This window comes from Pagrus major, chromosome 11 (genome assembly GCF_040436345.1).
Source record: "Pagrus major chromosome 11, Pma_NU_1.0".
Lineage (NCBI taxonomy): Eukaryota > Metazoa > Chordata > Actinopteri > Spariformes > Sparidae > Pagrus > Pagrus major.
The window spans coordinates 24,587,809-24,613,824 of NC_133225.1; the positions used below are offsets into that span (position 1 = coordinate 24,587,809).

The 26,016-nt window shown below is 40.9% G+C and overlaps 2 protein-coding genes across 2 annotated transcripts in view; one reads left to right on the forward strand and one right to left on the reverse strand.

The window, feature by feature from the left end:
* The window catches only part of LOC141005230 (3',5'-cyclic-AMP phosphodiesterase 4C-like), a 41,133-nt gene extending 21,041 nt beyond the window's left edge, over positions 1 to 20,092 (forward strand). The window contains exons 4-15 of the mRNA XM_073477031.1: positions 4,982 to 5,055; positions 5,139 to 5,188; positions 5,581 to 5,693; positions 9,020 to 9,113; positions 11,888 to 12,060; positions 12,147 to 12,245; positions 12,559 to 12,723; positions 12,929 to 13,028; positions 13,334 to 13,488; positions 14,172 to 14,294; positions 14,808 to 14,990; positions 15,288 to 20,092. Coding sequence (XP_073333132.1) covers positions 4,982 to 5,055; positions 5,139 to 5,188; positions 5,581 to 5,693; positions 9,020 to 9,113; positions 11,888 to 12,060; positions 12,147 to 12,245; positions 12,559 to 12,723; positions 12,929 to 13,028; positions 13,334 to 13,488; positions 14,172 to 14,294; positions 14,808 to 14,990; positions 15,288 to 15,845 — 1,887 coding nt within the window. The 3' untranslated portion in view covers positions 15,846 to 20,092. The remainder of the gene's footprint in view (positions 1 to 4,981; positions 5,056 to 5,138; positions 5,189 to 5,580; positions 5,694 to 9,019; positions 9,114 to 11,887; positions 12,061 to 12,146; positions 12,246 to 12,558; positions 12,724 to 12,928; positions 13,029 to 13,333; positions 13,489 to 14,171; positions 14,295 to 14,807; positions 14,991 to 15,287) is intronic.
* A 9-nt stretch (positions 20,093 to 20,101) lies between these two features.
* On the reverse strand, positions 20,102 to 25,668 carry ifi30b (IFI30 lysosomal thiol reductase b). Its single transcript, XM_073477032.1, has 7 exons — positions 25,353 to 25,668; positions 23,334 to 23,522; positions 23,139 to 23,210; positions 22,965 to 23,054; positions 21,926 to 22,078; positions 20,708 to 20,776; positions 20,102 to 20,369 (listed from the first exon to the last, which is right to left on the reverse strand). The coding sequence occupies exons 1-7, from the start codon at positions 25,488 to 25,490 to the stop codon at positions 20,310 to 20,312; spliced, it is 771 nt and encodes a 256-aa protein (XP_073333133.1). The 5' UTR covers positions 25,491 to 25,668; the 3' UTR covers positions 20,102 to 20,309.
* Positions 25,669 to 26,016: the final 348 nt, after the last annotated feature.

Sequence of the window (26,016 nt, forward strand, 5' to 3'; positions counted from 1 at the left end):
GTTGAGCACTGGGGCCAGTTTTTACAACACAGTTTTACAGGTGTTGTAGAAACACAGCACCACTACAAGTGTTTTTAGTATTTGTGAATAGTGATACTAAAGTTGTTTGAGCTTATCTTGTCAGTGATGGGCCAGTGGAGTCCTGGCCAGCAGAGAAGCTAATTTTAGCAGAACTGTACAGAGATCAACCTACAGTATTTCTGAAAATTATTCATTTAATGATTTTTTGTCCAACCACTAATCGAGGATACAATCAACGTAAGGACCTTGCTAATAAAGATATCTCTCCATATCATGGAAATGTTTGCCAATGATGGCCTGGCATGTGGCACAAAAAGGAGTTGTGTACTGCAGGTGTGCAAGCCTCTCTCCACATAGAGCATATTGCTCATTACGTGGTAACATGAGGGCCATTTTAACTAGGATTTACTATATACAGACTATATTTAAATTGTAATGTACAAGGCTGTAACCTCCTGTAGGTCCTGTTCGGACAAACTGAGGAGGTCCCCAAGGATTTTGATTAAGGCAGTACTGTAGTTATATAGAAAGATTTATGAAAAATGCCAGATTTGTCTTATGTAGTGTCACTTGCTGTTCTCTTTCATAGCATTCGTTTCGTCTCACATTGGGAACGCCTTCGGCTTGACCTCATCAAAAGCTCTTATTGCATTCTGCAGCAAGGCATGTCAGTGTCATGGAGGGTGGTGACCCTCCCCCTATAAAAAGGGCTTGACACTGCGCTGCCAGTTATTCAAAAACCTCTTCCTGCTATGAGCAGAAGTTCCAAACCCCACTCAAGCCGACTGCCCTTCCGAGACCTAGCTAAACTGTCCATCCGACACTTGTGAAAACATGGTCAACGGGGGCTTTGTCCTTGGAGCAGATAGTTGTTCGCGAGCTAACACTCACACTAGCCTGTCACCAAACAGTAGTTTGGATTGCTTACTGTGGGAGTATAAATACTTTCAACAGCTAGCTAAAGCCGAGTGGCAACACTCCCCGGTAGCAATACCCCGCCAAGTACAAATACTTTCCCGAACTGAAGTTAGCTTCACGGAGCTAACACAGCTCGAGTAGCAATACTCCGCTGTATAACCTTAATTCTACCTGGAAATCACAACGCTCCCAGTCGTTGCACGCTTTTAGTTAACCACACCAGATTAGCATAAGAACATTAACAGGTACAGCATACCATTAGCTTCATAGCTAATTAGCTCTGCTAGTGACCATGGCTGCTGCTAATGTCCCCACGAAAACAGAGGTCCTTGTGGGAATAAAATTTCAAGCAGGGATACTCACCAAATGTGTGTGATGTGTCTCAGCCTGAAACATGCCCAAGGTGCCTTTGAGTCCACGGAGGAGTGCTCACATTGTAGCTGGTTCTCCCTCAAAGTGCTCCATTGCCATCTGGCTCGTCAGACGAATTTGTCCAGCGGGGACCCAGTTATGACTTCCACTGTAACAGCTCAGGAGCCGATGGGGCTGGCTGAGCCAGTGACACTCGAAGCTGGAACAGCAACGTTGCCTAGCTGGGGGGATCAACTTGACCTCATCGACCCACTGCCTCAGGACTAAGCCGGTCCTGACTTAGCAATGGGCTCGGTGGAATATCTGGATGTAATGGTGGGTGGGGTTTCGGATGGTCTCCTCATTTCAGATGAGGATGATGACAACGACTCTTCACTTGCACTTTTGGGCCGAGTTGCAGAACGTCATCCCTCAATGGCAGTTACGGCGGGTGACGAAGAATAGTCTTCCCCAATATTGGACTAGGACTTGCAGAATGTGTGCAACCAGCTGCCAAGCTCAAAATCCAATGGCTGGAGGCTAGGCTGAAGCTACGAGGTCTCGTTATGACGGGAAAAAGCTGCCTAAAGTGAAGAGGACAGGCAAACAACTCCCGATTTCTCCAGAACTGCTGGAGGAATTTGTTGTCTCTTGGCGTAACAAGCCATACAGAGAGAAGCATCTTGTGGCTGGCAGCTCCATGCGTGACTGCGAGGATATGGAGAAACAAGGTCTCTGGTCAGCCCCCCAGGCTCCACCCAGGGCATTGGCTCCAATAGGGTCTGTGGCAGAGAAAGGCTCTCCCTCAGACACATTGGTTTTGAGGTAAAAGCCACAGGGCAGCATCCCTTGGTTTGCTGCTTCATGAGGGGCACACACCATAGGCTTCCGGTCTTCTTAACCCTTCGATCCGTCCTGGGACCTACCCACTGTTTTGGATGCCCTTTTGGCCCCACCTTTTGAGCCACTGGAGCAGGTAAAGCTGAAAATGGTGACTTTAAAGACATCCTTGTTGCTGTCTCTCGCTTCAGCTAAATGAGTGGGTAAGATTCATGCTCTTTTAGCGTGCACAAAGTTCTCTTCTGGGAATGCAAGAGTTAGTCTACAGCCTAACCCTGCCTTTATGCCTAAGGTGTTGGGGTCATGTTCCTTAGTTGACCTGGTGTCCTTTTATCCCCTGCCGTTCTCCTCAGAGGAGCATCAGCGGTTACATATTACATTACTTATGTCTTATGTTGTGTCCAGTGCGGGCGTTAGGCATCTACATTGACAAAACTAAGTGCTGTGGGAAAAGTCACCAACTTTATGTGTCTTGGGCAAAGAATCGCTCTCACTGGATTGTGGATTGCTTTAGGCTATAGCTCTAAGGGTTTGCAGACTCCAGAGTGACTGCATGCACAGTCTACCAGGGGCCTCGCCACCTCGTGGGCCCTTTTTAAGGGGATCTCCATTCAGGAGATTTGTGCTGCAGCCACACACCTTTGCTAAACTCTACAAGCTTGATGTTTCAGCCCCTCCATTAGCCCATTCGGTGCTTAGTGTGGCTAGACCAGAGTATGTCTAACTCTCAGGACAGTTGGTCACCAGGTAACCTCTGCCCAGCAATCTGGGTACTCTACATAGTAATCAGTACTCCTCATGGAAGAAGTTGAGAGCAGAGCCGTGATTACCTTCGCAGGAACTGCTCCTAGCCACTGGTTCAGGTATGTGGACAACACCTGGGTCAAAATCAGAGCAATGGAAGTGAAAGTTCACATGGTAAGATGTCAGAGGAGACAGTCTGCCCTTCTTGGACTGTGCAGTACACATTGAAGGAGATGGAAGGCTCAACATTGAGGTGTACAGAAAACCTACACACACAGATCAATACTTGCTGTTTGACTCTCATCTCCCACTGGAGCACAAGCTGGGGGTCATCAGAACCCTAAACCATCGGGCTGAGACCGTGCCCACTAAGTCAGAGGGGAAGGAGAAAGGAACCGAAACACATCAGGGGAGCACTTAAAGCCTGTGGCTAACGAAACTGGACCTTTGTCAAAACCTCTAAAAGATCCAGAGAAATCATTCCTTTGAGGACAACAATGTAAACATCTTAGCCAGAGAAGACAGATGGTTTGAAAGAGGAGTAAAGGAATCCATCTATGTCAAACTGGAATGGTGATCTTTGAAACAGAGGAGGTGGCCTAAGACATTACTTATCACCCACCTACAATGCAGTACTGAGTTCCCTCCCCAGACAGTTTAACAACCATTCACACCCGGGCTCACATCTTCAACATCTTCAAGAAACTGAAACAAGTCTAGTTGCCTAAGATACAGCACTTACCAATGATTGAATTACCATGATCTGGATGACTGAGAACCTTCATCAACATGCTGGGAGTCAGTATTTTCCCAATATGAGTGTCTCACCAGACCACCCTCCTTGCTCTTTCGTAGCGAGGAAGAGGTGAATGTTTTTAAATGACTGGCAGCGCAGTGTCAAGCTCTTTTTATAGGGGGGGGCTCCACCCTCCATGACTGATGTGCCTTGCTCCATCCAATCCTGGCTGGCAGAATGCAGTAGGAGCTTCTGAGGAGGTCATGCCGAAGTCGTTCCGGTTGTGAGACACTCACTCATGCTACTCGGAGAACCAGGGTTACGCAAGTTTTAGGTTACTTGTGTAACCCTGGTTCTCTGAGTTTTCTACTGTACCATATTGTTCAGTAGCAGTGGGTAGCACCATCGAGCACTTGTCTTTTTCAGGGACAGATTACATTCAAATGTTCAGTATTTCCAATCAAACTAAAAGTGTCTGGTTCGTCCAGACAACTCACATTGCTCCTCACTGGCCCTTACTCACCACTTTGAGAAATAGGGTGATGGTTCAGTTTTCACAGAAAACACCCACACACATTCTCTTTGTACCAAACAGCTTGGTGTGTGTACTGTATGTGTGCTCTTTAGCATTTGTCCGTTAGCACAGTCTGTGTACATGTTATATATCCAAACTAATGTCTACAGTTTCGTTTGGTCTACCTGCAGTTGGATATTAAACTCATTTACCTGCCATATTATCACAGCATGCTTGAGATCAGGCAAGACCAAAAACTGTAGTAAGACATTTAAAAATCATTTCCTATAATGAAACAGTAGAAACAGCTATAATATTTATTGGCATTCAAAAGCAGAACAAGACCACATGCCAACTCTTCAGGTTTGTCCCAAGCTTAACGTTTTTGGGCCGATGTTGGGGCTGTCGGTATCCGTGGACCCTCTGGTTGCCTTGTGTCCCACACCATTGGCACTATTGTCTATATACTACTTATCGGCAGCTTTTCAGCTGATTGAGCATGTTCAATCTGCAGCAGAGCACATCCATGAGAGAAATCACGTTGAACTTGAACGCCCATCTTTCTCCAAATAACAAACCCCACCTTGAACAGCTGTATTACTGCCATCAGACTTGAAGTTAAAAAATGTTCAATTAACTGGGGAGTAGCTTTTTATGTTTTCAAGGCAAAGTGGTGTCTGTTCCTCTGCTCAAAAAATTTCAAAATGTGATTCAGTGAAACTTCCAAAAGGGTCAGCTGAGCAAATCAAAGCATAAATAGTTCAAGGTGAGGCTTCTGCCCCTGCATGTCTCAGGTGTCTCCATCCAGACCTATTCATACGACTACAAAACTCACCCCTCTCTTTTCCCCCTTTCAGGTTCTTGCCAGTCTCAGAACAGTGAGGAGTAACTTTGCTGCTCTGACACATCTGCAAGATCGTGTGGGAAACAAGTAAGAACAAGAAAACAGACTGGGTGACTAACTGTCTGTGTTCTTCTCATTCTACTAACAACCTCATCTGTTCCCTGTTCCAGGCGGCCAGCGAGCAGCAACCAGCCATCCATGTGTAAACCATGTCTTACAGGTCAGTGTTACCATTACTTTATGCTGGGACAGTCTGAGATATATCACATCATAACTGCAAATACTTTCATGTTTTTTTTTCCATGAAAATATTGTGAAAATGGTGCAAGTTTAAGTGTTTTTTTTTTAAATCAGCCATTACCAAATATGAAATGCTATGTAAAAGATGATATTGATGAGTGAAAATACAAACATGGTGTTAAACAGATCACTTCAACATTCGCACCATGACAAGCTCTTCCAAAACTTCTCAGTTAGTACCCCAAGAAACAGCGATTAACAAGAGCAATCCCACTCCTCTGAATCGCTCTTCAAAATTTGACATGTGGCTGTTTTCATAGCAGTCCCACAACAGACCTCTAACATATGTATTTGTAACCTCTGACCATTCAGAGGAGCCCTACCAGAAGCTGGCAGTGGAGACGCTGGAGGAGCTGGACTGGTGTCTGGACCAGCTGGAGACGCTGCAGACGAGACACTCAGTCAGCGAGATGGCATCCAATAAGGTGAGATGACAGAAAAAAGAAGAAGAGTGGTTGATCTCTGTCGTACAGTGTCAGGTGTTCTTGGAATACAGGAAAAAGAGAACTTTGGAGCACCACTGAAGACTTGGTGGCCAGGACATCTTGGCTTCTTTAATGACTGGAGTTTAAATAATTTAGCCCCTATAATAAAATGTTTATAAATATTTCCTTCCTCTTTTGATACATTTTCTTTGAGTGCCTGGCTTGGCTCCAAAAGACTTCTTTTCAGATGCCACACATTCTGTCTTTCTCTAGTAATCGACACTTCCTCTCCCTTCCTCTCATCAGACACCCACACACATACAGTACATACTTTTATTTTTTATTTATATAGCTGAATAACTGTCAAGGCAGCTGTAAATTAAAAAAGAAATCATTTAAATTTGAAGTTATATTGAAGCTGTTATTACGTTTCAGGCAAAAATATTGTTGATCCAAATGCATAAACACCAGGAGGCAGGCAGGATTAAGAACAAAAAAAAGGCAAGCTTTATTTAACAAAAAGCTGAATAATCTAAAATCAAGAAGTGCAAACACCAAAAAATACGAAGACTTAAAACAAACGCTTAACAAAGTATAACCAAAAGCAAAGTACAAATCAGTAAAAATACAAGGAGCGAAAAAAGAGAAATATTCCACAGGGTGACACCGGGTGACACTGGGTGACACAGGAAGACACAGCTCAGGTAAATCACACAGGACAAACTGACAGAGACACCAGGGAGCACACAAACTATATACACACAGTGCTGATTGACAAACAAGACACAGGTGAACACAGAAAAGGGGCGAGAAATCACACAAAAGGAGGAACTGAAAAGCAATACATGAGGCATGAGGGCAAAACTTCAAAATAAAACAGGAAATCACAGAAACAAAACTGCATTTGCTTTAGCAGCAGGGGACAGAATCAGTGTCAAATGTTTTGGGAGTAATTTTCATTTTAGCTTTCAAGTATGAATGTTAAGCAGGTCACATTTGTAGCTCCTGTCTGGTGTCCAGAGCAGCGCCGACAAATTGCAATTCCTCTCAGCTTTCTCCTTGTTGGAAAACATCAGATCTGAGTCACATATGAGGGGAACTACTCAGATGTTGGGACCCAGGCAGCTGCAGTGTGACTGCTCGGGTTCATGAATGGCGTCTTCCTCCACTGAAAGAGTTAATCAGCGCCTCCTCACCTCCCTCTTTCCTGCTTCTTTTCACCGTCTGGCGGCTAAACTCAGCCTGCCTCCATCCAATCAAATCCCTGTCCTCCACCCAGCCCCTGAAGGCAGATGAATCTGATTGGACAGAGAAGGGGGAACTGCATGCAGGGCGGGGGAGGGGGGGTTCCTCACAGCCTCTCGCTCTCGCTCTCCCGCTCCCTCTCCCTCTTTATGTTTCTCATTGACAGTGCGTGACAGTAGTTGGATTGGCGACTGCAGTCACACCCTTTCTCCCCCGATGGTAGACCACATCCCCAGCCTCCCCCACCTCAACCCACCTCACCCTTCCCCTCCAACCCACCCCCTCCCCTTCACCTCAAGGACAGCACATGGGACTGTGGGAACTTTTATTTCCAAACGGACTCCTTTCATCTTCAAGCGTGGATCAGAGCTGAGTGAGCAGATTTCAGCCCGTCACTAAGCAAGCAAACTTGTCTCCTTGTCGGTTTGGATTTACCTCTAACATCAACATGCGTGGGTTGACATGCGCGTGTCGGCTCTCTGCGCTTGTCTCTGCTGGAGACTCAGACAGGTGAGCGACGGGGAGCACTGCTGGCTTGTCTTGTTTACACTGGGATGTATTGATCAGCAGTCCAGGCTTTGCAGGGGGCTGAATGCTGAGTGAGGCTGCCTGTCGGATCTGACTCAGGACTTGATCTTCAAACAGGCTGAATGTTGAGATTCTGTGTCTCTTTCCATGTATATGTATGAGTGTGTGTGTGTATGAGAAATAGAGAAAAAAAGGTGTCGTGTTTTTTTCACATATAACAGATTTCTAAGAGGTTGGTTTACAGCAGCAGGTATATCTTGCACGTCATTTGTAAACATTTGAGTGTGTGTGTGTGTAGAAGACCTGAGTAAAAGCATGATAGAGGGAGGTGTTGGGAAGCTACAGGAGAAGTAAACAGTTGATGAACAGACACATTTCAGTTGATGTTGTTTTTGTGTGTCCATATGTGTGTCACATAGTAACCGTGTGACCACTGCAGCATCACTCTCTCTCTCTCACCGACCCCCTCCCTCCTCCCTCAGCCACCTCATGCCAGAGCTGTTACATAATCAGTGTGGAAGCTACCGCTGCGATAAAACTCGAATGAGTGGGGGAACACTTTTGTTTTTTGAAAACTTTTTGGCATCAGTGTTTTTCTTTACAACCAGCAGTGCAGATTTCTCCCTGGTGTCTGCAAACAGACAACACAGTTAGCTATTAAAACTTGTCTTCTTGTATTTTAAGCAAAGAAAGTACATATTAGAAAAACATTATTGCATTTCAAAAGGGGTGAACATGGACTGTAGGCTTTATAGACAGAAATAAAAGTGCGGAGTGCCCCCAAATGTTTTTTAACTTTCAAACCACAGCAGCTGAGTCAAACACAGAGGGGGAAATTGATTGAATGATGAAAAATGAAAAATGAAACAATACAAAACAAGACTGAAATAAAAAATAAAGTAGAAAAAATAATGATAAATATATACACTCTATTCACTTTTCTCATACAGGTATGTGCGGGAAGGACAATTGCACAGGATAACTGCACTTATAATTGTAATACACACATGTTTTGTAGTAATACTCCCTAGGGCCTCCAACACAAGACGAATGGCTAAAAATTCTGACTGAAATCTATGATATGGAACAGTTAACTCATAGGATGAGAACAATGTTTACATATCAATGACAAGATTAGGGAATGAACCACTGAATATACCACAGAGAATGATGGAGACATGACATTCCAGACCATTTCATCTGTGTTTATATATATATGTCACACAGATGGAACATGATTCCTAATATTAGAGATATGTTAACATCTCTGCGTGAGCCTGATCATGGTGCAGCTGCAGAATGTCTGAAAGCGAGTTTTTGAAATAGGCTGTGCAGTCTGCGCATGTTTTAACAGCATTTCAGTGACTTTGATAAGATTTAAGAACTAATTTGGATCAGCTTTTCTGGAACCAAAAATCTTTGAGTTTCCCATCTCATCTCAGGCTTAGTCAACTCAGAGTTCAGGATTAAACTCACTGTTGTTAAACCTGCTTTCTGAAACAGGCCCCAGGAATAACGACACTTCTGTCTGTGTTTTTGTTGTGTCTACACAGTTTAAGAGGATGCTAAACCGTGAGCTGACGCAGCTCTCAGAGACAAGCCGCTCAGGGAATCAGGTGTCAGAGTTCATCGCCAACACCTTCCTAGGTGAGTTTCAAAACCTGAAGTAAATGAATGAAACAACCCCCACTTTGTGGAAGGGACAGCTATTGAACACAGAAGACCTCTGCATTAAATGAAAAATTATTTAAACCATTTCTTTGCTAAAACTGATGTGGACTAATACAACAGTCTTGCAAAATAATTGTGCATTCATAGAAGTAATGATTTTCAGTTTTTGTTGAAACTGTTTCAGAAAGATGTTAACTTTATGGTGCTGTTGTATTATATTGCCATATACTGAGAGGTATGTTATATTTAGTTTACGCACATTAATGTAAATGGTGTGGATGACAAAATATCTTCAAATATATTTAGTAATATCTCAAACATGTCGGTGAAGTCTGTATCTCTGGTGCTGCATGACAGCTTGCATAATTCCATCATCAGGCTTTATTGACTGTTCTGCTGTCAGTCGTATTACATGAGTTTTAAACAATAAGCTGCTGTTCAACTAATGTGAATGATATGTGTCATCCGGCATGGTGTATATGAGATGGGGAAAGGAAAGGAAGTCTTGAATGATTCTGTATTATTGGAGCAGAGAAGGGGAGAAGTTTTTAGCAGAAGAATATTTAAAAGGATGAGACTGAAGAGGATTGAAAGTTAAAAAAACTGAAAAATGGATGATAAAGAAAGAAGGAGAAGTTAAATAGAAGCTTTTTTTAAAGGGAGTGGGAAGAGGTTGTTTTTGCAGGAAAGAAAGTGAAACTGGCTGATTTATAAAGAAAGAGGAAGAGGAGAATTTCAGTATTTGAAATAAAGAGGGAGGAATATTTAAGAGAAAATATGAAGAGACTAGGGGAGGACTGTTTGTTAATAGGGATGGATGGAGAAGGTGAGGATTTTTCCTTCCCTAAACTAGAAGGAGGCGCGGCGACAGCATTCCCGGACACATTGTGTGGTGTTGTCGTAGCAACAGGGTGCAATATTATTAGACGGCGTGTTGCATCAATAGGAGGCTCAGTCTTCAACAGCCCTGCCGGGGGGATGGAGGTCCAGCCCAACGAGGATGGAGCTGTCAATCGGATGCCGTTTTGATATGAGTGCCTCGGCGTTGAGCCCGGCTGCGTTTGGAAATGAACACCATGGTTTTGGGTGTGAGGAAGAGGAGGCACTGTGAGAGAGGTGAGGAAGGCCAGACAGCTCTTCGTGTGATGCTGCCACTCAGGTCGCCGCTCTACATCCTTATGGTGGCATGTGTTTGTATCTGGGCTCAGATCTGGATGTTGTTGAGGAAATCATTCCTGCTGTTCGAATAGAAAACGTGGATGTAAAATACTGAGGATGATCTGTGGACGTGAAGTGAAGCAGACAGTCTGTGATGTCACAATGGGATCATTATTTCCTTGGTTTGTACAAATACGGATGAGTCATTTTCAACACTATCGTTTCTGCTGGGGCAGCACCTTTGTGTCAACAGATCATATGGAGATGATGTCGATGCTGTCTTGTTTTTTGTTTAAAAGCTCCACTGAGGGTTAACCTGTAGATGTGATGAAGCCTTTTCAAACTCACATTTGGAAAAACATGAGAAGCACTTTGTCATTGTGCTCAAGACAAGGCTGACAACCTGGTTTTACCCATCATCCTTAGCGTTCTACTACTGGTATTCTGTACCTACTGCTATACAGTCCGTTCATGTATATAGTCCAGTGTGCTGTGACGATATAGCTTTACAGTATACTTATTGGCTTATTTAATTATACCTGAATACATTCCTGTTTTACTTGGCAGTTAGATTACATACTTTATACACTACCTCAATAGGCATGATCTCCCTTATTTAGTGATCAAAAAATGATGATCTACAGGAGCAAATCAAAGTTTAGTCATTCACAAGGTCCTTAACACAGATTCTGACTGAGAAGAAGCAAAAATGCACTCTCACCCAGAAGCATTGTTGTGTTAATACAGTGAACACGACTTATTTTCTGTATCTATTTTCGTATATATGTAACATTTAGATGGATTCGTGTTTTACAGACGGGATCTACATGTGACACCTGTTTTTACTTGTGAACAGATTTACATTTAGCCTTTAGATTGTCTTAGCTCAGCTGAAATGATGTACAAATAGACAGTTTCAGATGTGATCAGTTGGTGTGAGATGAGTCCAGTTACTCATTTATAGCTTGTGCTTTTTGTCATTTGATTCCTCCATAATGTACGTTTGGAGAAGACAGGTTTCTTGTTGTTACACACAGTTTACGAGCTGTATGTCTTCTCCATGAAAGTTTTCTGATACTGGTTAGAGTTAGAAAGTATTAATTGTAATCCTGTCATGTTAGCAGCCAGACATGACATAAGCTTTAAAATCGTTGTCCACTGAAGCTGAAGAACATTGAGGCAAGATATTGTTTCAGGTTGTTCAATTGCTAGAGAAGAATCGTACCATACTATGTGTTTAATAACTATAAATCCTCATATGCTTTATGTGATATATGATTTAACTTTAACCCATTCGGAAAAATAGTTAGTTGTTTGGGTGTGGGTCAGGTTTGGTAACATCAGTTGACATGGTGCTTTCAGGTTCTTTTTAGTAAAAATAAATGAATATAGTGTAAAAATAAAGGATAACTGATAATAAGTGATGGACAGAGAATTAGAACCTTGTGGATAACAGCTTGACTCTGACACGATCACGTTGACAATGCAGCAAAGTTAGAGTAATCAAGTAAAATATCAAGTCTGAATGTTTGAAATCACTTGAAGACAGACATTTCACAGTATGCGTCCACGTCTGTTTGTACACATTGCAGAGAAACAACATGACGTGGAGATCCTGTCTCAGGCTCCTAAGGAGAAGGAGAAGAAGAAGAGGCCGATGTCACAGATCAGTGGTGTGAAAAAGGTGATACAGAGCCCCAGCTTAGCACCCGCCTGCATCCCTCGCTTTGGAGTCAGCACGCCACAAGAGAGTATGTTGGCCAAGGTGGGTCCACACACAGTCAAACACAGACAGAAACACACACACATTAACACACTGTGTCTTATAGATGTTCTGTTTTGCTTCTCCAGGAGATTGAGGACATTAACCGTTGGGGTCTGGATATATTCAAGATAGCAGAATTTTCCGGAAACCGACCTCTGACGGTGATCATGTACTCTGTCTTCCAGGTAGGAAGATCCCTCCGATGAAAGTCTGCTTACCTCACAAATAAAAAAATTGAAGTTATGAATTCACTTTTTCACATGAGAAGTTTGAACATCCACAAACAAATAAGACATCATTATAAAAAAGTAGTAATTGCAGTAATGAAGTTCCTGTCACTGTGAAGTGCTTCTGCATTTTACGCTTTGACCGCCCAGTTTGGATTAAAGATGAATCTGCTGGTTGTGTCATTTAAATCAACACCACAGAAGAGACAAACTGTAATTTGTGATTGATGTGACTCTGTTTCCCTGCTCTTCATCATCCTCACCCTGCCAGGAGCGAGACCTTCTAAAAACCTTTAAGATCCCAAACGACACCTTTGTCACCTTCATGATGACCTTGGAGGACCACTACCATGCAGACGTAGCTTATCACAACAACCTTCATGCAGCTGATGTGGTGCAGTCCACCCACGTCCTCCTGTCCACCCCTGCTTTGGAGGTGAGCCGAGGAAACTGCTGTTGTAGCTTATGGTTACATTACACATGATAAGTTTCATAGATTTTGATATGCAGCTTCAGTAGTCAGGTCTCAGAGTGGTTAGAGCACTTAGAGAGATACTTTTTGTTCAAAATAAGTCACAGATACAATATAATATCACTGTGTTGGTTGAGTTAAATTGTTTCCTGTTCTTTGTTTATCCCAGGCAGTGTTCACAGACCTGGAGATTATGGCTGCTCTGTTTGCTAGTGCCATCCATGATGTCGACCACCCAGGAGTCACCAACCAGTTCCTAATAAACACCAGTAAGTTCCTCTTTGTCTCTGTGTACAAATACCACAACAGGCTTCAGAACAAAAACATCAACATATGTAGACCTGAGGAATAATCTGAAGAAAAATGCTGTTTTTTAAATAAAATGAGAAAATACAGATTACCTAAGTACATTCTAAAAATCTAAATGTTGTCTCTTTTTACTAAGCTGCACCTGAGCTTGGTCTGAGTCATTTTATTAGAGTGAGCAGCAATTATTTAGGATACTAATTACCTAGAATTTTGTTTGAGTTTTCCAGTTGTACAGTATAAGGAATTTCATCCTACATCTGTGCAGGTTCAGAGCTGGCGCTGATGTACAACGATGCCTCGGTGCTGGAGAATCACCACCTCGCTGTGGGCTTCAAACTGCTCCAAGAAGACAACTGTGACATCTTCCAAAACCTCAGCAAGAAACAGAAAGACTCCCTCCGCAAGATGGTGATCGATATGGTGAGAACTGCTACATTTTTTAAACCCTGTATTGATATCCAGCCATACTGTACCTGAGCTGTCGCGTTACAGTGTGGTTTCCCATTATGGTTTAGTTAAGTATCTAGTCATGGCCTACTTTGAAAGGGCTGGTCACCATGCAGTATATCCATTAGAAAACAGTTACAGTTGATGGTCATTTACACCTGGATGGAGCAAACAAAATAGGAAAAATAGGATTCCCTGCAGCAATATAAAGTATATAAAAGTAACTACATTATGAGTTCAAGATCTTTCAGAATAATTGTAATTCCTAAACTAGACAGGATTTTTTTAATTGCTCTTCTTGTAGCTTGTGTGTAGTGTGTTTTAAAATCTGCATGATTTAAAAAGAAAGAAACTGAATAACCTCAGACCAAAAAAAGACTGCAATGGTTAAAACTTTTACACAGGCGCAAGGACTAATAAACACAAACTGTCGGCCCACACCATCTCATAGAAACTCTAAAAGAAATACAGTATATTGTTTCATATCGACATTTACTTCATCTTTCACAACGCGCCAATAACCATTAAAAAGCCTGCAGAACCGTTAGGCCACAATTGTCTTTAGAAATATAGAAAAGAAGACAGAATAATGTGTCATTGAAACAGAGTTACTGAAGATGTTGAGTCTCTGTTTGTGCGGTTGTCGTCCTCATCAGGTGCTAGCCACAGATATGTCCAAACACATGAACTTCTTGGCTGACATGAAGACGATGGTTGAGACCAAGAAGGTGACTAGTCTGGGAGTTCTGCTGCTGGACAACTACTCTGACCGCATCCAGGTGAGAATGCCCCAGCTGGTACTGAATATCAGAATATACATATTACATCAAAGTCCATGGTGTTACAAAAAATATTGTATGTGTACAATCTCTGTTCACTTATGCAGTTCAGTCTGATTTTAAGGTGCACCATCAGTGAATGGAGTCAGTTTTAAACTTCAAGTCTTTTGAATTAAAAGTGAGCAGTATTTAGTAAGCAGCAGATCTCGGGCATTGGCAGCAGCATGTTTTTTTTTCATTCACAACAAACTGAGTCAGTTAGTGTAAAGGTGCTGCTGCCTGCTGGACATTTAGCAGTAACTGCACCTCGACAGAGTTGTGGACTATTCTTCACTGTGTTTTAGCAGAATCAGAACTGGGTCAAGTTATATCTGTAATAAATGGAATTCTACTTACATTCCTCAAGTTATTGCCACCTTTTCTAAGTTATTGTTGGTGAGTTTTTGAAAACAGGGCATATCTGACAAAGGAAAACCAGCCTGAAGTGTGTCTGACTGATTATCTCTCCTCCAGGTTCTGCAGAACATGGTCCACTGTGCCGACCTGAGCAACCCGACCAAACCGCTGGAGCTTTACCGACAGTGGACGGACCGCATCATGGTGGAGTTCTTCACCCAGGGAGACCGAGAGCGGGACAAGGGCATGGAGATTAGTCCCATGTGTGACAAACACAACGCCTCTATAGAGAAAACCCAGGTAAGGCCCAGAGTTTAAGACATGCACCTGAATGCACCATGAAGCCCCTCTTAATGTGACAAACTCCAGCAAGGACAGACAGCAGAGGACAGAAGCAGATAAATCTACAGAGATAAACGACACCAAAATCCAGCAGGAAGGTTGACAGGGTCGTTGCTGCACTTGATTTCGATTGTTGCAATTGAAGTCTCATTTCGATCAATTTCCGATTTTATAATCGAAATTGTGATACCCTTATTATCAAGTTTCATATTTCACTCCTCTCATACTATTTATTTATGTTGTTTCTATGACTAGGTGGGCTTTATCGACTACATTGTCCACCCTCTGTGGGAGACCTGGGCCGACTTGGTGCACCCTGATGCCCAGGACATCCTGGACACGCTGGAGGACAACAGGGAGTGGTACCAAAGCATGATCCCCCGCAGTCCGTCGCCCTCCAGCCCGGAGGAGCACCATGCAGAGCTTGGTTCAGGAGGAGAAGCTGTTGGAGCAGGAGGAGCCATCCCTTCAGGAGGAGGAGGAGGAGGGGACAAGTTCCAGTTTGAACTCACTCTGGAGGAGGAAGAGGAGGATGAGGAGGAGTTGGAGGTGGAGTCGGACCTGGAGAGCCCCCTAGAGGAGGAGCCCCATTCAGGCGGGGAGCGACACCAGGATTCCTCCTCCCCCTCCTTGTCTCCAGACCCCCGCCGCAGCACCAGCAGGTACCGTCCACCCTCGCCTCACCCGTCTCGGACCCTGAATCTGGCTGCCATGTCGGTGCGGAGCCCCCACAGGACGCTGGAGGGCGCCGACAGGGACACAGAACTGAGCCAGGAGGGCGACGGGGTGGCCTGCCTGCGTATGGGCACGTAACAACCAGCACAACCTGCCCTGCCTGAGAGACACGAGTGCTGAATGTAGTGAGACGGAGGCAGGGCAGGCCTTCACCAATAAAGTCTGTAAAGTCACTACAGTCCCTTTACACTGGAGACACCCTCTCTGGAGAACTGTTTTATTTTCTATATTAACGAGACAAATTGTTTTAGCCTCTCTTTGGGTGCCTGATTGGCCTTCATGTCCCGTCCTGCTTCGTTGTAGCTTCAGTTCGGAGCGTCCCAGACAAAGACTGCTGCATTTTAACTGGGAAGAAGAGTGGAGTGAAGGCGTGAAGCACTTAACGAGAACAAAAGGTAAAGGAAATGTCTTCCTCCAAAATAACTGTTTGAGACATTCAGACATGAGCAGCGAGCGAGGATCGCTGTGGTTCGACAGGGTCTTGGAAATTATTTTGCACCATAGTTTTCATTTTAGATAGAGATAGAGTCCGGTTGGAATAAGTGCGAATGATTTCTTTGCTTAAGAATGATGTGAGAGATGAATCATTTTACCAAATACACAATGTAGATTTGAAGCAAGAGAATCGATGGACCTAAACCTCAGGGTATGAAGAGAAACATAAATCTAATGTAGCATGGATGTAGTGGATACCCCCGACCCCAAACTGTTTGTCCTGTTTGATTTACCTCCAAACCAGAGACACCTGAGACTTTGTTTAACCTGCGTGTCTCTACAGTTAATTAAATCCCTTTAAGAGAAAATTTGGCAACTGAAGCAATGAAATAATATATATTTAAACCAGCTTGTAGCAGCGCAGAGATTGAACACTGAAGAAGACTGTAGCCCAGTCTCACCTGTTGAATATACAAAAAGACACCACCTGTATAATGAGTTTATTTTTTTACCTGAGATGATTTGAAACGGTGTCATTGTTCTGTTGTTGTACATTTGCTGGTCTCGTCTGTGTTTATGTGCTTGAAAAGCATTTTTTATTATCAGGGTGCCTCCGGTCCGCAGTAGCACTTTACCGTCTCTGCCCTTCAGCTCTTCTATTCAGTCACACAAAGGGCTTCACCCGCTGTAGGCCTACTGATCACACCAACACAGCACAGGACATCTGACTCGAGGTACCAGAAGGCCAGGCAGGAAAATAACTTCAGAGGATTAGACGGACACCAAAATTCACAACCTCCTGGTGGTCAGATACTGTTGGAATTATAAGACTCCTTCTGACTTCTTTAGTGAAGTATTTGCACCTCCCTTTCATGAGGTATGAGTTCAAAGTTTTTATTGTTAACCAGTAAAAAAAACAAACAACTCTGTCAACTTAAAAATGGATCCACCTGGGCTGCACTTTCTTTTTAAAGTCAGATTTATAACTGCAAATGTTGGCTACAATCAGTTTTTATGTCCAAAGGCTCAAAGTAGCGCAGAGGCTTTAAGCAACACTATTAAGCAGTTGTAGAAGAAAGAGATTCTGGGCTGATACTGATGTTTAAAATAACAATTTTGATGATGTCTAAGGCTGATTTTGTTATTTTAAATGTAAAGTTATATCCTTTTTCTTATAATTCCAGATCAGAAGATCAGAAGGAGCACAGTTTCTGACAGAAATGAATCACCTGTAGTTCAGACTCAACAGATTGTGTCCCATCAGGTTTTCAGTCTTATTTGGTAGTTAGTGCTCGACGGGGATAACTGTGTGCCATAAGTGTTGAAAACACACAAACACCTGCCAGCCTACGATGCTGTACATTTTTACACTAGAGATTTTAACCTGATGATTGTATCAGAGTCATTGACTTTATAGTGTTAGTTTTTACGAATGATACATGTAAACAGTATTTAAAGCAGACAATTTACTAGATTTTGTGCAACTTATGATCAGTCTGTTCAGCTCTTTCCTAATCAGACAGCTGAGACTTGAGAATGTGTGTAGTTTCAGGAGTTCAGGACTCTTTCTGTCCACATTCAGTGTAGAGCAATGTTTAATGTCGCCGTCACCGAGGTAGAAAGACCAGGAAGCAAACGAGCACTACACAAGAAACAATGCACTTCCTGGTCAGGCAGTTGTAGAAAACACTAGTCTAACAGTATTTCATTAACTCAGCTAGTAAGCTTTATTGATCAGCCTTACATGTGATAGGAGTGGTTGGAGCCGAATGTTAAAGGACCATTACGCTGTTTTTAACATGCAGAGACTCAGAGAATCGTTTGAGCTGCAGTTCTGGAAAACTGGAAAAGTAGGAATCACAAAGAATCCGGATACAAATAGAAAACTATTCTTAAAGACAGGGGCAATATTCTGGTTCTGTCCTCGTAATCATTCTGTGGTCATTTTGACTATAGAAATATTTGTTGTGATAATCTGAGAGATTAAGTTAAATGTTAAACATGACGCCGAGTTTTGTTGATTACGCGTTATGTTGAGATTTCTAGTGTCAAAATCCCTCAAAACCCCACGATGAAAACGCCATGTAATCCTCAGCAGCTTGAGTTTTCTAATGTGTTGTTTATTCAGACGTGTTGAGACGTTACCTCTTTCAACAGGCAAAAGTAGAAGTTAAAAAGAAGAAATGTCAGAATCTAGAGGGCAGATTGCCTTGAAAGCTGATGATCCCTTCTGTTTTCTGACCCTTGTGGCCTTTTCTTCAGCATCACTCCAGCAACAAACCTTAAGGTCTAAAAACAGCAAAACCATCACTGTTATTTTTGTTTTACATTAAACACTTTTTTTTATTGTATTGTTAAGAAAGCAGCCTAGCTAGATTTAAACTTTTATTATTTAGGTTTTGGTACCAAATGTCTCTGAATATTTCACCGCCTGTTCAACTACCAGTCCCATGGACCCAATAACCCTGCTGCTGTCTGCTGTTATAATACTTGCTTAACACTGGTTAAAAAGCACATTTCTTCACATTAGTTTGACTAGAATTGAGATAAAGGAGTTCATACAGCTGGACTTTGTATTATATTAAAAAATATGAAGCAACAGTCATTAAAAAATCATTACACCTTCGGCTTCTTAATGCTGCTACAAGTAATTTTCACTTTGTGTTGATTGTGGCGCCCCCTGTAGACAAAAGTGGTACGAGCACCAACACGTCCTGTAATAAAGATCTTGATCTGACATTTAATACCGTTTGCAGGATGTAGATGACAATGGTGAAACCTTATTTTAGTGCCATACCACCAGAATACAGAATTGCTTCTCTCCTCATACTCTGCCATAAATAGTGTTTTAATTTAATGATTTATCCCACCTGGCGACAGGCATTAATAACTATAACAGAAACAGCCAGTCAAAGTTCCTAGTCGTATGTCCAATAGTTGTTTGAATTATCAATGTTTTCAGAAAGTATGTTCTTAACAATACAACAGTACAGTACAATTTAAAGCAAAAAAAGCAAACTAAAAAGTAAAAATCTTTAAAAATGTTTTATCTAAATCAAACTCTGTGCTTCCCTCTGAGTGATAGCTAAAACACAGCAGTGATCCACTCCATTGTAAACACAATCTGTTAGTTTTGATCGAGTGATGACTTCATACATTTCCAGTTAGTCTGGAAAACACCAAAGCCCACTAGCAGCGACAGCCACCATGAAAACATCTTACAGTAGTAACCTTGTTAAAAATTTTGTTGAGCTGTGTACTTACATTATCCCCAATGTTTCAAAGATTTTCAAACGTAATTTAATTTGAGGTAATGGTGAGAGTCAGTGAGGAAGGAAGACCATGAACACGACTAAGCTTAACATGAATAAAACTTGAAATAAGAAAACGCGTCACTTTAACAGTCGATTTAACAGTTTCCAGTCAGCTGAATATACCGTCTGCAGCTCGGTGATCTGAGGCGTCACAGCAGCATGTTAAACACAGAGCTGTGGCTCTTTACAGGAAGACATCAGTGCCATACAGTGTTAAATGTGTTAACGAGCAGCAGAGTTCCTGCTCTCGCTCCGTTATCGTGTCGCGCTGATACTGCCACCATTAATGTTCACGCTGTCTCGTTTTCTCAGCCTCTCTGTGTTGTGCGAACTTCTATAAAGGATATTTATTCTTTAAAACGTGTCTGTTGAGACAAAGTACTGTAACATAGGACATTTGATTTTATGTTCTGGAGCCTAAAAATCAAGTATACTTTACGAGTATGTATACATCTGCCACTCCAATGTTTTGTCAAAGAAAATAACTATATTTTTGTTCCTTATTTTAAGCCAAAAGAGTCTTGGGAGTTCAGGGTGTTTTAAGTGGAAAATGCCAATAAATTATATGGAAATTTATCAGACTGGTTGTGTTTGTTCTTTCTTTGACTTTATTTACATTTTAAAAACCCAATCAAAATTTTTTATGCAAGACAAGACGGATTTATTACACTTCAAAAGACACAAACATTTACTGTATGATTTCACATGCATGTTAGTATGGTTTTTATGGAGATATTTGGTACACTATTGTATGTATGTTATATTTAGTTGTTTTCCTGCAGGTTAAAGTTGTTCAGCAGAAGCCTCTGTTCAGTCTGACCGGGGCTCCAGTGCAGGCTGGAGGCTTCACCCCCTGAAAACACAAAAAACACACAGAAACAGTCACATCACACATATTCAGAAACACAATCACTTCAGTCACAGGTGAAGATGATGTTACTGTACTGAAACATCAGACTAAGTGACAAATATACACAATATACATATATGATCTATTTTTTTTTTTAACTATTATGTTGAGATTCTGATATAAGTTTCCTCTCCCCCAGGCTTCCTTCCTTTAATTAAATAATATTATTTTGGGATTCTCCAAAGTCCTTCACCTGTATTTATACCATTACTGATTACTCAAATATCCCAAAGTAGAGTTTCAGTAACAAGAAAGAAAAGAAGAAACATTGAAGTGGTCACCTTGTAAAGTTGGCAAACCAAATGGAAAAGAGACGACATCGCCTTGTCCTCCTTCTCTTCTGTGTATTCCTGAAACAACAGTTTGATTTTTGATCAGTAACAGCGTTTATTCAACATCATGTCAGACGGAGAGTTTAATCCCAAACTACATTTTTCATGATGAACCCGAGATCATTTACATTTAGTTTCTTCTTTACTTTTCAACTTTTAATCAGCACCATCAAGACTGTTTTTCAGCTCACCCCAAAATATATCATAGCTGAGTCCAAATATTTGTTCAGTTAATTAATCACAATTTTAGCAACAAGATTTTCTTTGAAAATGTAGTGGAAATGGTTAAAATGGTCTCTGTACAACTCAACAGTGGTGTAATGTCACTAAATTCATTTACTCAAGTGCTGTACAGATTTAAGGTACTTGTACTCGAGTCCTTTCTTCTCATGCAAACACCGTCTGTTTTTAACGGCACTACATTTATTCAACAGCTTTAGTTACTTGATAAATTAAGAGTTCTGCACATAAATATATAGAAAATAAACAGGTAGCGCTGAAACGACAATTTTTTGGCAAATATTTTAATAATCCGTTAAGCAATTTTTTCTCATGTAAAACATTTCTTGCTTCCAGCTTCTCAAATCTGAGGATCTGCTGTTTTTCCTCTAAATTATTTTAATAATTGTATTGTTTTCTAATAATTTTGTACTAGTTGTTTAACAAAAGAAGCATCATGAAGGTGTCCTATTGCATTTCTCACTTTTTGGGGAATTTTTACAAACCAAAAACTAAAATGAATGGAGAAAACAATCAGCAGATTCATCGATAATGATGATAATTAGGTGCAGTCCAAAAAAATGTTTTAAAGAAAAATCATGCAAGTATTGATAATCTGATGATATAATGGTAAAACAGTCACTGGGGACGTTTAACTTTTCACTTTTAATACTTTAAGTACATTATCCTGATAATACTTATATACTTTTACTAAAGTAACATTTTCAATGCAAGACTTGTAACAAAGTATTTTTACAGAGTGGTATTAGTAATTTTACTTGGCTAAAAGATCTCAATACTTCCTCCACTGCTGCAAGGCTTTGGACTTTACAAATTCATAATTTGGCCTTTTTCATAAAAAAAAAAAAAAAAAAAAAAAAAGCCATAATTAGAACTCTTTATCACTTCTTTGTAACACCGTTTATCCAGAGTGCCTTCAGTGTTTACCCCATTGAAGGTGACCCAGGGCACGTGTGTGTGGGCGGGCTTCAGGGCTCTGGTCATGGCGGCGTTGTCGTGCATCAGCTGTTTTCCTAGACCTCCCCTCACACAGGAGTCAACAGTGGACCAGGAGACAGAGGGAGCGTACAGCTGGAGACACTGAGATGACAGGACAGGACGTCAGCAACAAAACACATCCAGAGTCTGTTTTTAAAATCGTTTAACTCTGCACACCTCATAACTGTTGGTTCACGGTTACACCTCAGATGTTTGTCCTGATGCTTTTTTAAGTTTTACCTACTGCTCCTGCATTTTTGGTATGTTTTGTGTTGCTTAAAAAGTAAAAAAAAAAAAAAAAAAATTTTAAAAAGCGCTGGAAAAATTTGAATAAATAATCAATACGGTAATCTATCTGACTTTTTTTCAGACTTTGTGACAAAGTTAAAATACGTAAAAGTACAAATTAAACACTTTTTACTCATCTGAAGGCAAGAATTTTTTTGCTTTTTTTTTGGGGGCCATTTAGTGGAACATTGACTTTCTTTAAATCATCGGAATTTATACCAAACACTTTCCACTTCACACAGCTCATACGACTGGTTTTCCTCCTGAATACTTTTGACTCAAGTCATAACAGGAGTCTTTTATGGAGGACAAACTTCCAAAAATCAAAGAAATAAATGGTTAATGAATAAATTAATGCCATTAAATACAACAAAAACAATATTGGAAATGAGTGTAGGCATTATTTAATATATAAAATGTGACAAATTAATATTTCTGTTGTCACTTGCCTCTGTTTTTATTTACCTTTGTATCAACTCAAGTGTTTATTTTCCCATTTAATTTTCCTTTTCATTTATAATTTTTTTCTGTGTTAAATGTATTTTTCTCATCTCCCTTTGCATTTTCTTCCATCAGTTATCTCAAACTTATTTTCTTTCTGTATTTTCTTTATCCATTTCTGCTTCATTATGAAAATGAGATTCACGGCCAAAACTATGCAGATGAGATACAATCTATTGTTTTTTCTGTAGATACTCACAGGTTGCGCAGCGTTGAGAACATTTGCAGCAGACTCCATGCAGTGGATGATCTGAAATGCTGAGTGTCCCGTGAGATGGATGATACAGGCCTGAGGAACAGCAGCAGTCAATCTAAAGTCATTGTGTTTCTGTGTTAATAAAACGTGACAGAGCTGCAGAACAGGTGATCAAACCTCGATCATGTTTCCTCTGCATTCAGGCTCTCCGTGCTGACAGGTGAAGGGAGAGTTTGCTGATGGAAGCTCCTACAACAGAAGGAAGGTGATATTGTGATATTTATATAATTAACTGGAGAGCAATATTCCTGTTGAAATGATAACATGAAATCTTCTCTCCACTTTCAGACACTTTAACGAGGTTCAGTGTACCTTAGCGTTGCCGTAGGGGACCAGAGTGACGGTCATGATGTCGTTCAGAATGGTCCAGGTGGGGAAGAGCTGCTGGCTGATGAAGACTCTGCAGGCTGGACACAGACTCTCATAGTACAGAGTGACAGAAACTGGAGGAACAGACTTGTTCGGTCCAGTGGCATTCACCTCCATACACTGCTTCTGAACCTGAAACAAAACCCAAAACAAGACAGTAACTTGTGCCAAAATATGTTAAAATTCAAGTTTATAAAAAAAGAAATACAGATATATGAGCCCTGCATGCTGCCCTTAAAAAACTAAAGTGCCCTGCATATGTTTGTTTTACGCCTGCAACCGTGCTCGCTGTGTTGGCCACAACTTTAGAAAAAGAGACACTTCTTTCCAAGTTAAATCAAAAACATTAATAAAACCAAAAACCTTTTGTTTCTGCATTTCGACTGCAGTTTCTACCTTTGCACAACCTGTGTATCTTCTTAAAAAAGGGGCCCAATGTAGTTTTTAAGAAGAGATTCAAACTCTTTTTAATATCAATTTTAATATTTACAATATTAATGAGGTAATAATAAAACTCAGAAATATTTATTTTTTCCATAACTGAATAAACAAGCTGTTCTCAGAGGAAAATAAGTTCCCCAGAACACTGTTTGAAGCTAGAAAAAGGTGGCAGGGTCTGCCACATACAAACAAAGTAAAACAGTATGAACCTGTGTCGTCCTTAAAGGTCAGTTTGTTTATTCAGTCATGACTTTTAATCAATGAAAATTACTAAAAGAATACATATTTAATAAAAACATAAGCACTGGTGTACCTATGACCCAGTTTGTCAAAAAAAAAAAAAAAAAAAAAAATGGTAAATTCTCTTAGTTTTATTGTTAGTGTAGTTACATTTTAAAAGTTTGGTAAAAAAGAAAATAGAAAATGACATTTAAATTAGTTAACTGGTTAAAATTTGTGAAATAATGTCACAGATGAAAACATAATACTGACTCATTTTACAAGTATGCCATTAAGAAGGGGGGCAATTTTTTTCCCACACACTAATGAAAGTAAGAGTGGAGTAGATCCTGTTTAGGGGGATGATGAATCCAACAGGTTAGTCTACAAAAGAAAAGATTGACTGATTACAGCTTTCTCTTTGTTTCTTTCTCTTGTAAACTGAGTTTTGTGGGTGTAAAATAGGCTTTTTTAAAGATATCACTGCAGGCATTTTCTACATTTTTACTCTTCAGATAAAAGCAGACTTAAGTATAGTTCACGTACATGCGGAGTTGCAGCATGACACCTAATTAATCAATAAAAGCCTGATTATAAAGTCTGGAGCTCAACAATGAACATAAAGCACTCTGTGTACCGTTTATTTTCCAGCCTTTCAGTTTAAACTGATTCAGTGTTTGACCTTAGAGCCACTCCGCCGGTCACATGAAGAACCACTGGCGTTCAATTTCTGAAGCATGACTCTCATTTAAACCCAGGGAGACCTTGAACTCAACATTTCCTGTTTTCGGACTAGGATGCTCAATTATATTAACATTATTGCACTCATTAATATTAAACAACAATCAGTGTTTCCCCATTTCTTCTGGAAGAGTTGGTAAACTGTTTAGGTGATTTCAGATATTGAAAATAAGATAAGATTTAAGATTAATATGTCAAAATGCATCTGAAAAGTAGGCCACAGCTGACAAAATGGAAAATAACAATAAAAACATATTTTAATATTTTGCAGTTGCACACTTAATATTTCTACCATTTCAATAACATTTGAAGCAATAATTAAGAAATACCTGCAAATAATCTGGTAAAGGATAGAATCCTTTTCAAATTTTAAACTTTTATTTCATTCGTTTTGTTCCACATTTTCACCCAGTAACAAAAAATAAAGTTATTGTCTTGAGTTTTGTTTGTGTTCACCATTAAAGTGAATATTTAAGCATTTTTTGTAGTGACCCAACATGTTTAATGACCGACATGCCTCCACTGACTGTAGATGTGCCCCAGTGTGTTTCTTCTACTCACCCTGCACTCTATCGCTATCTCCAGAGATCGACACCACTGAGATGGAGGGTACCGGCAGGAAGGTTTGGGATGAGAGCCGGAGCTTCTCCGGTCAACACAGAGGAGCAGAAACACCACAAACAGTCCTGACTGCTTCATGTTTGAGATCAGCTGTCCACACAGTGACTGAGGGGAGATGTCTGAAGCTGCTCCTCCTCCACAGGACCGTCTCTAATAAACCAGCGCCATCACCACACGATCAACACCAGGTGTGACTGACCGCTGCTGCCTTCAAGGATCCTCGGACACTCCTACTTCTCGCTCCATGAATAGGAGGAAAACGACAATAAATAGTTTGTGGCTGTTCCAAATTAGGATTAATTGGAGCACTTTAATCCTGTAGAATTAAGTCTTGATGTTAGTGACAAATATGCATGATGAAACACGAAAAAAGAAAAAAAAAGATTCGCAAATGTTATGACAACTCTTTGATCAAATCTCCAACTGAAGTACTGGGTATTATTGGGGTTGTTGTAAGTGGCCTCCCTCTTGTGGTCCCAGACGAGCAGAACATGGTTTACAAGCAACTACCCTTATTCATCATTAGATGAAATACTATTTTTTAAAAGGCATAAAAAACAAAGAATCGTCTGAACGGTACAGAAACTCCAAACTGAAGTTGAGC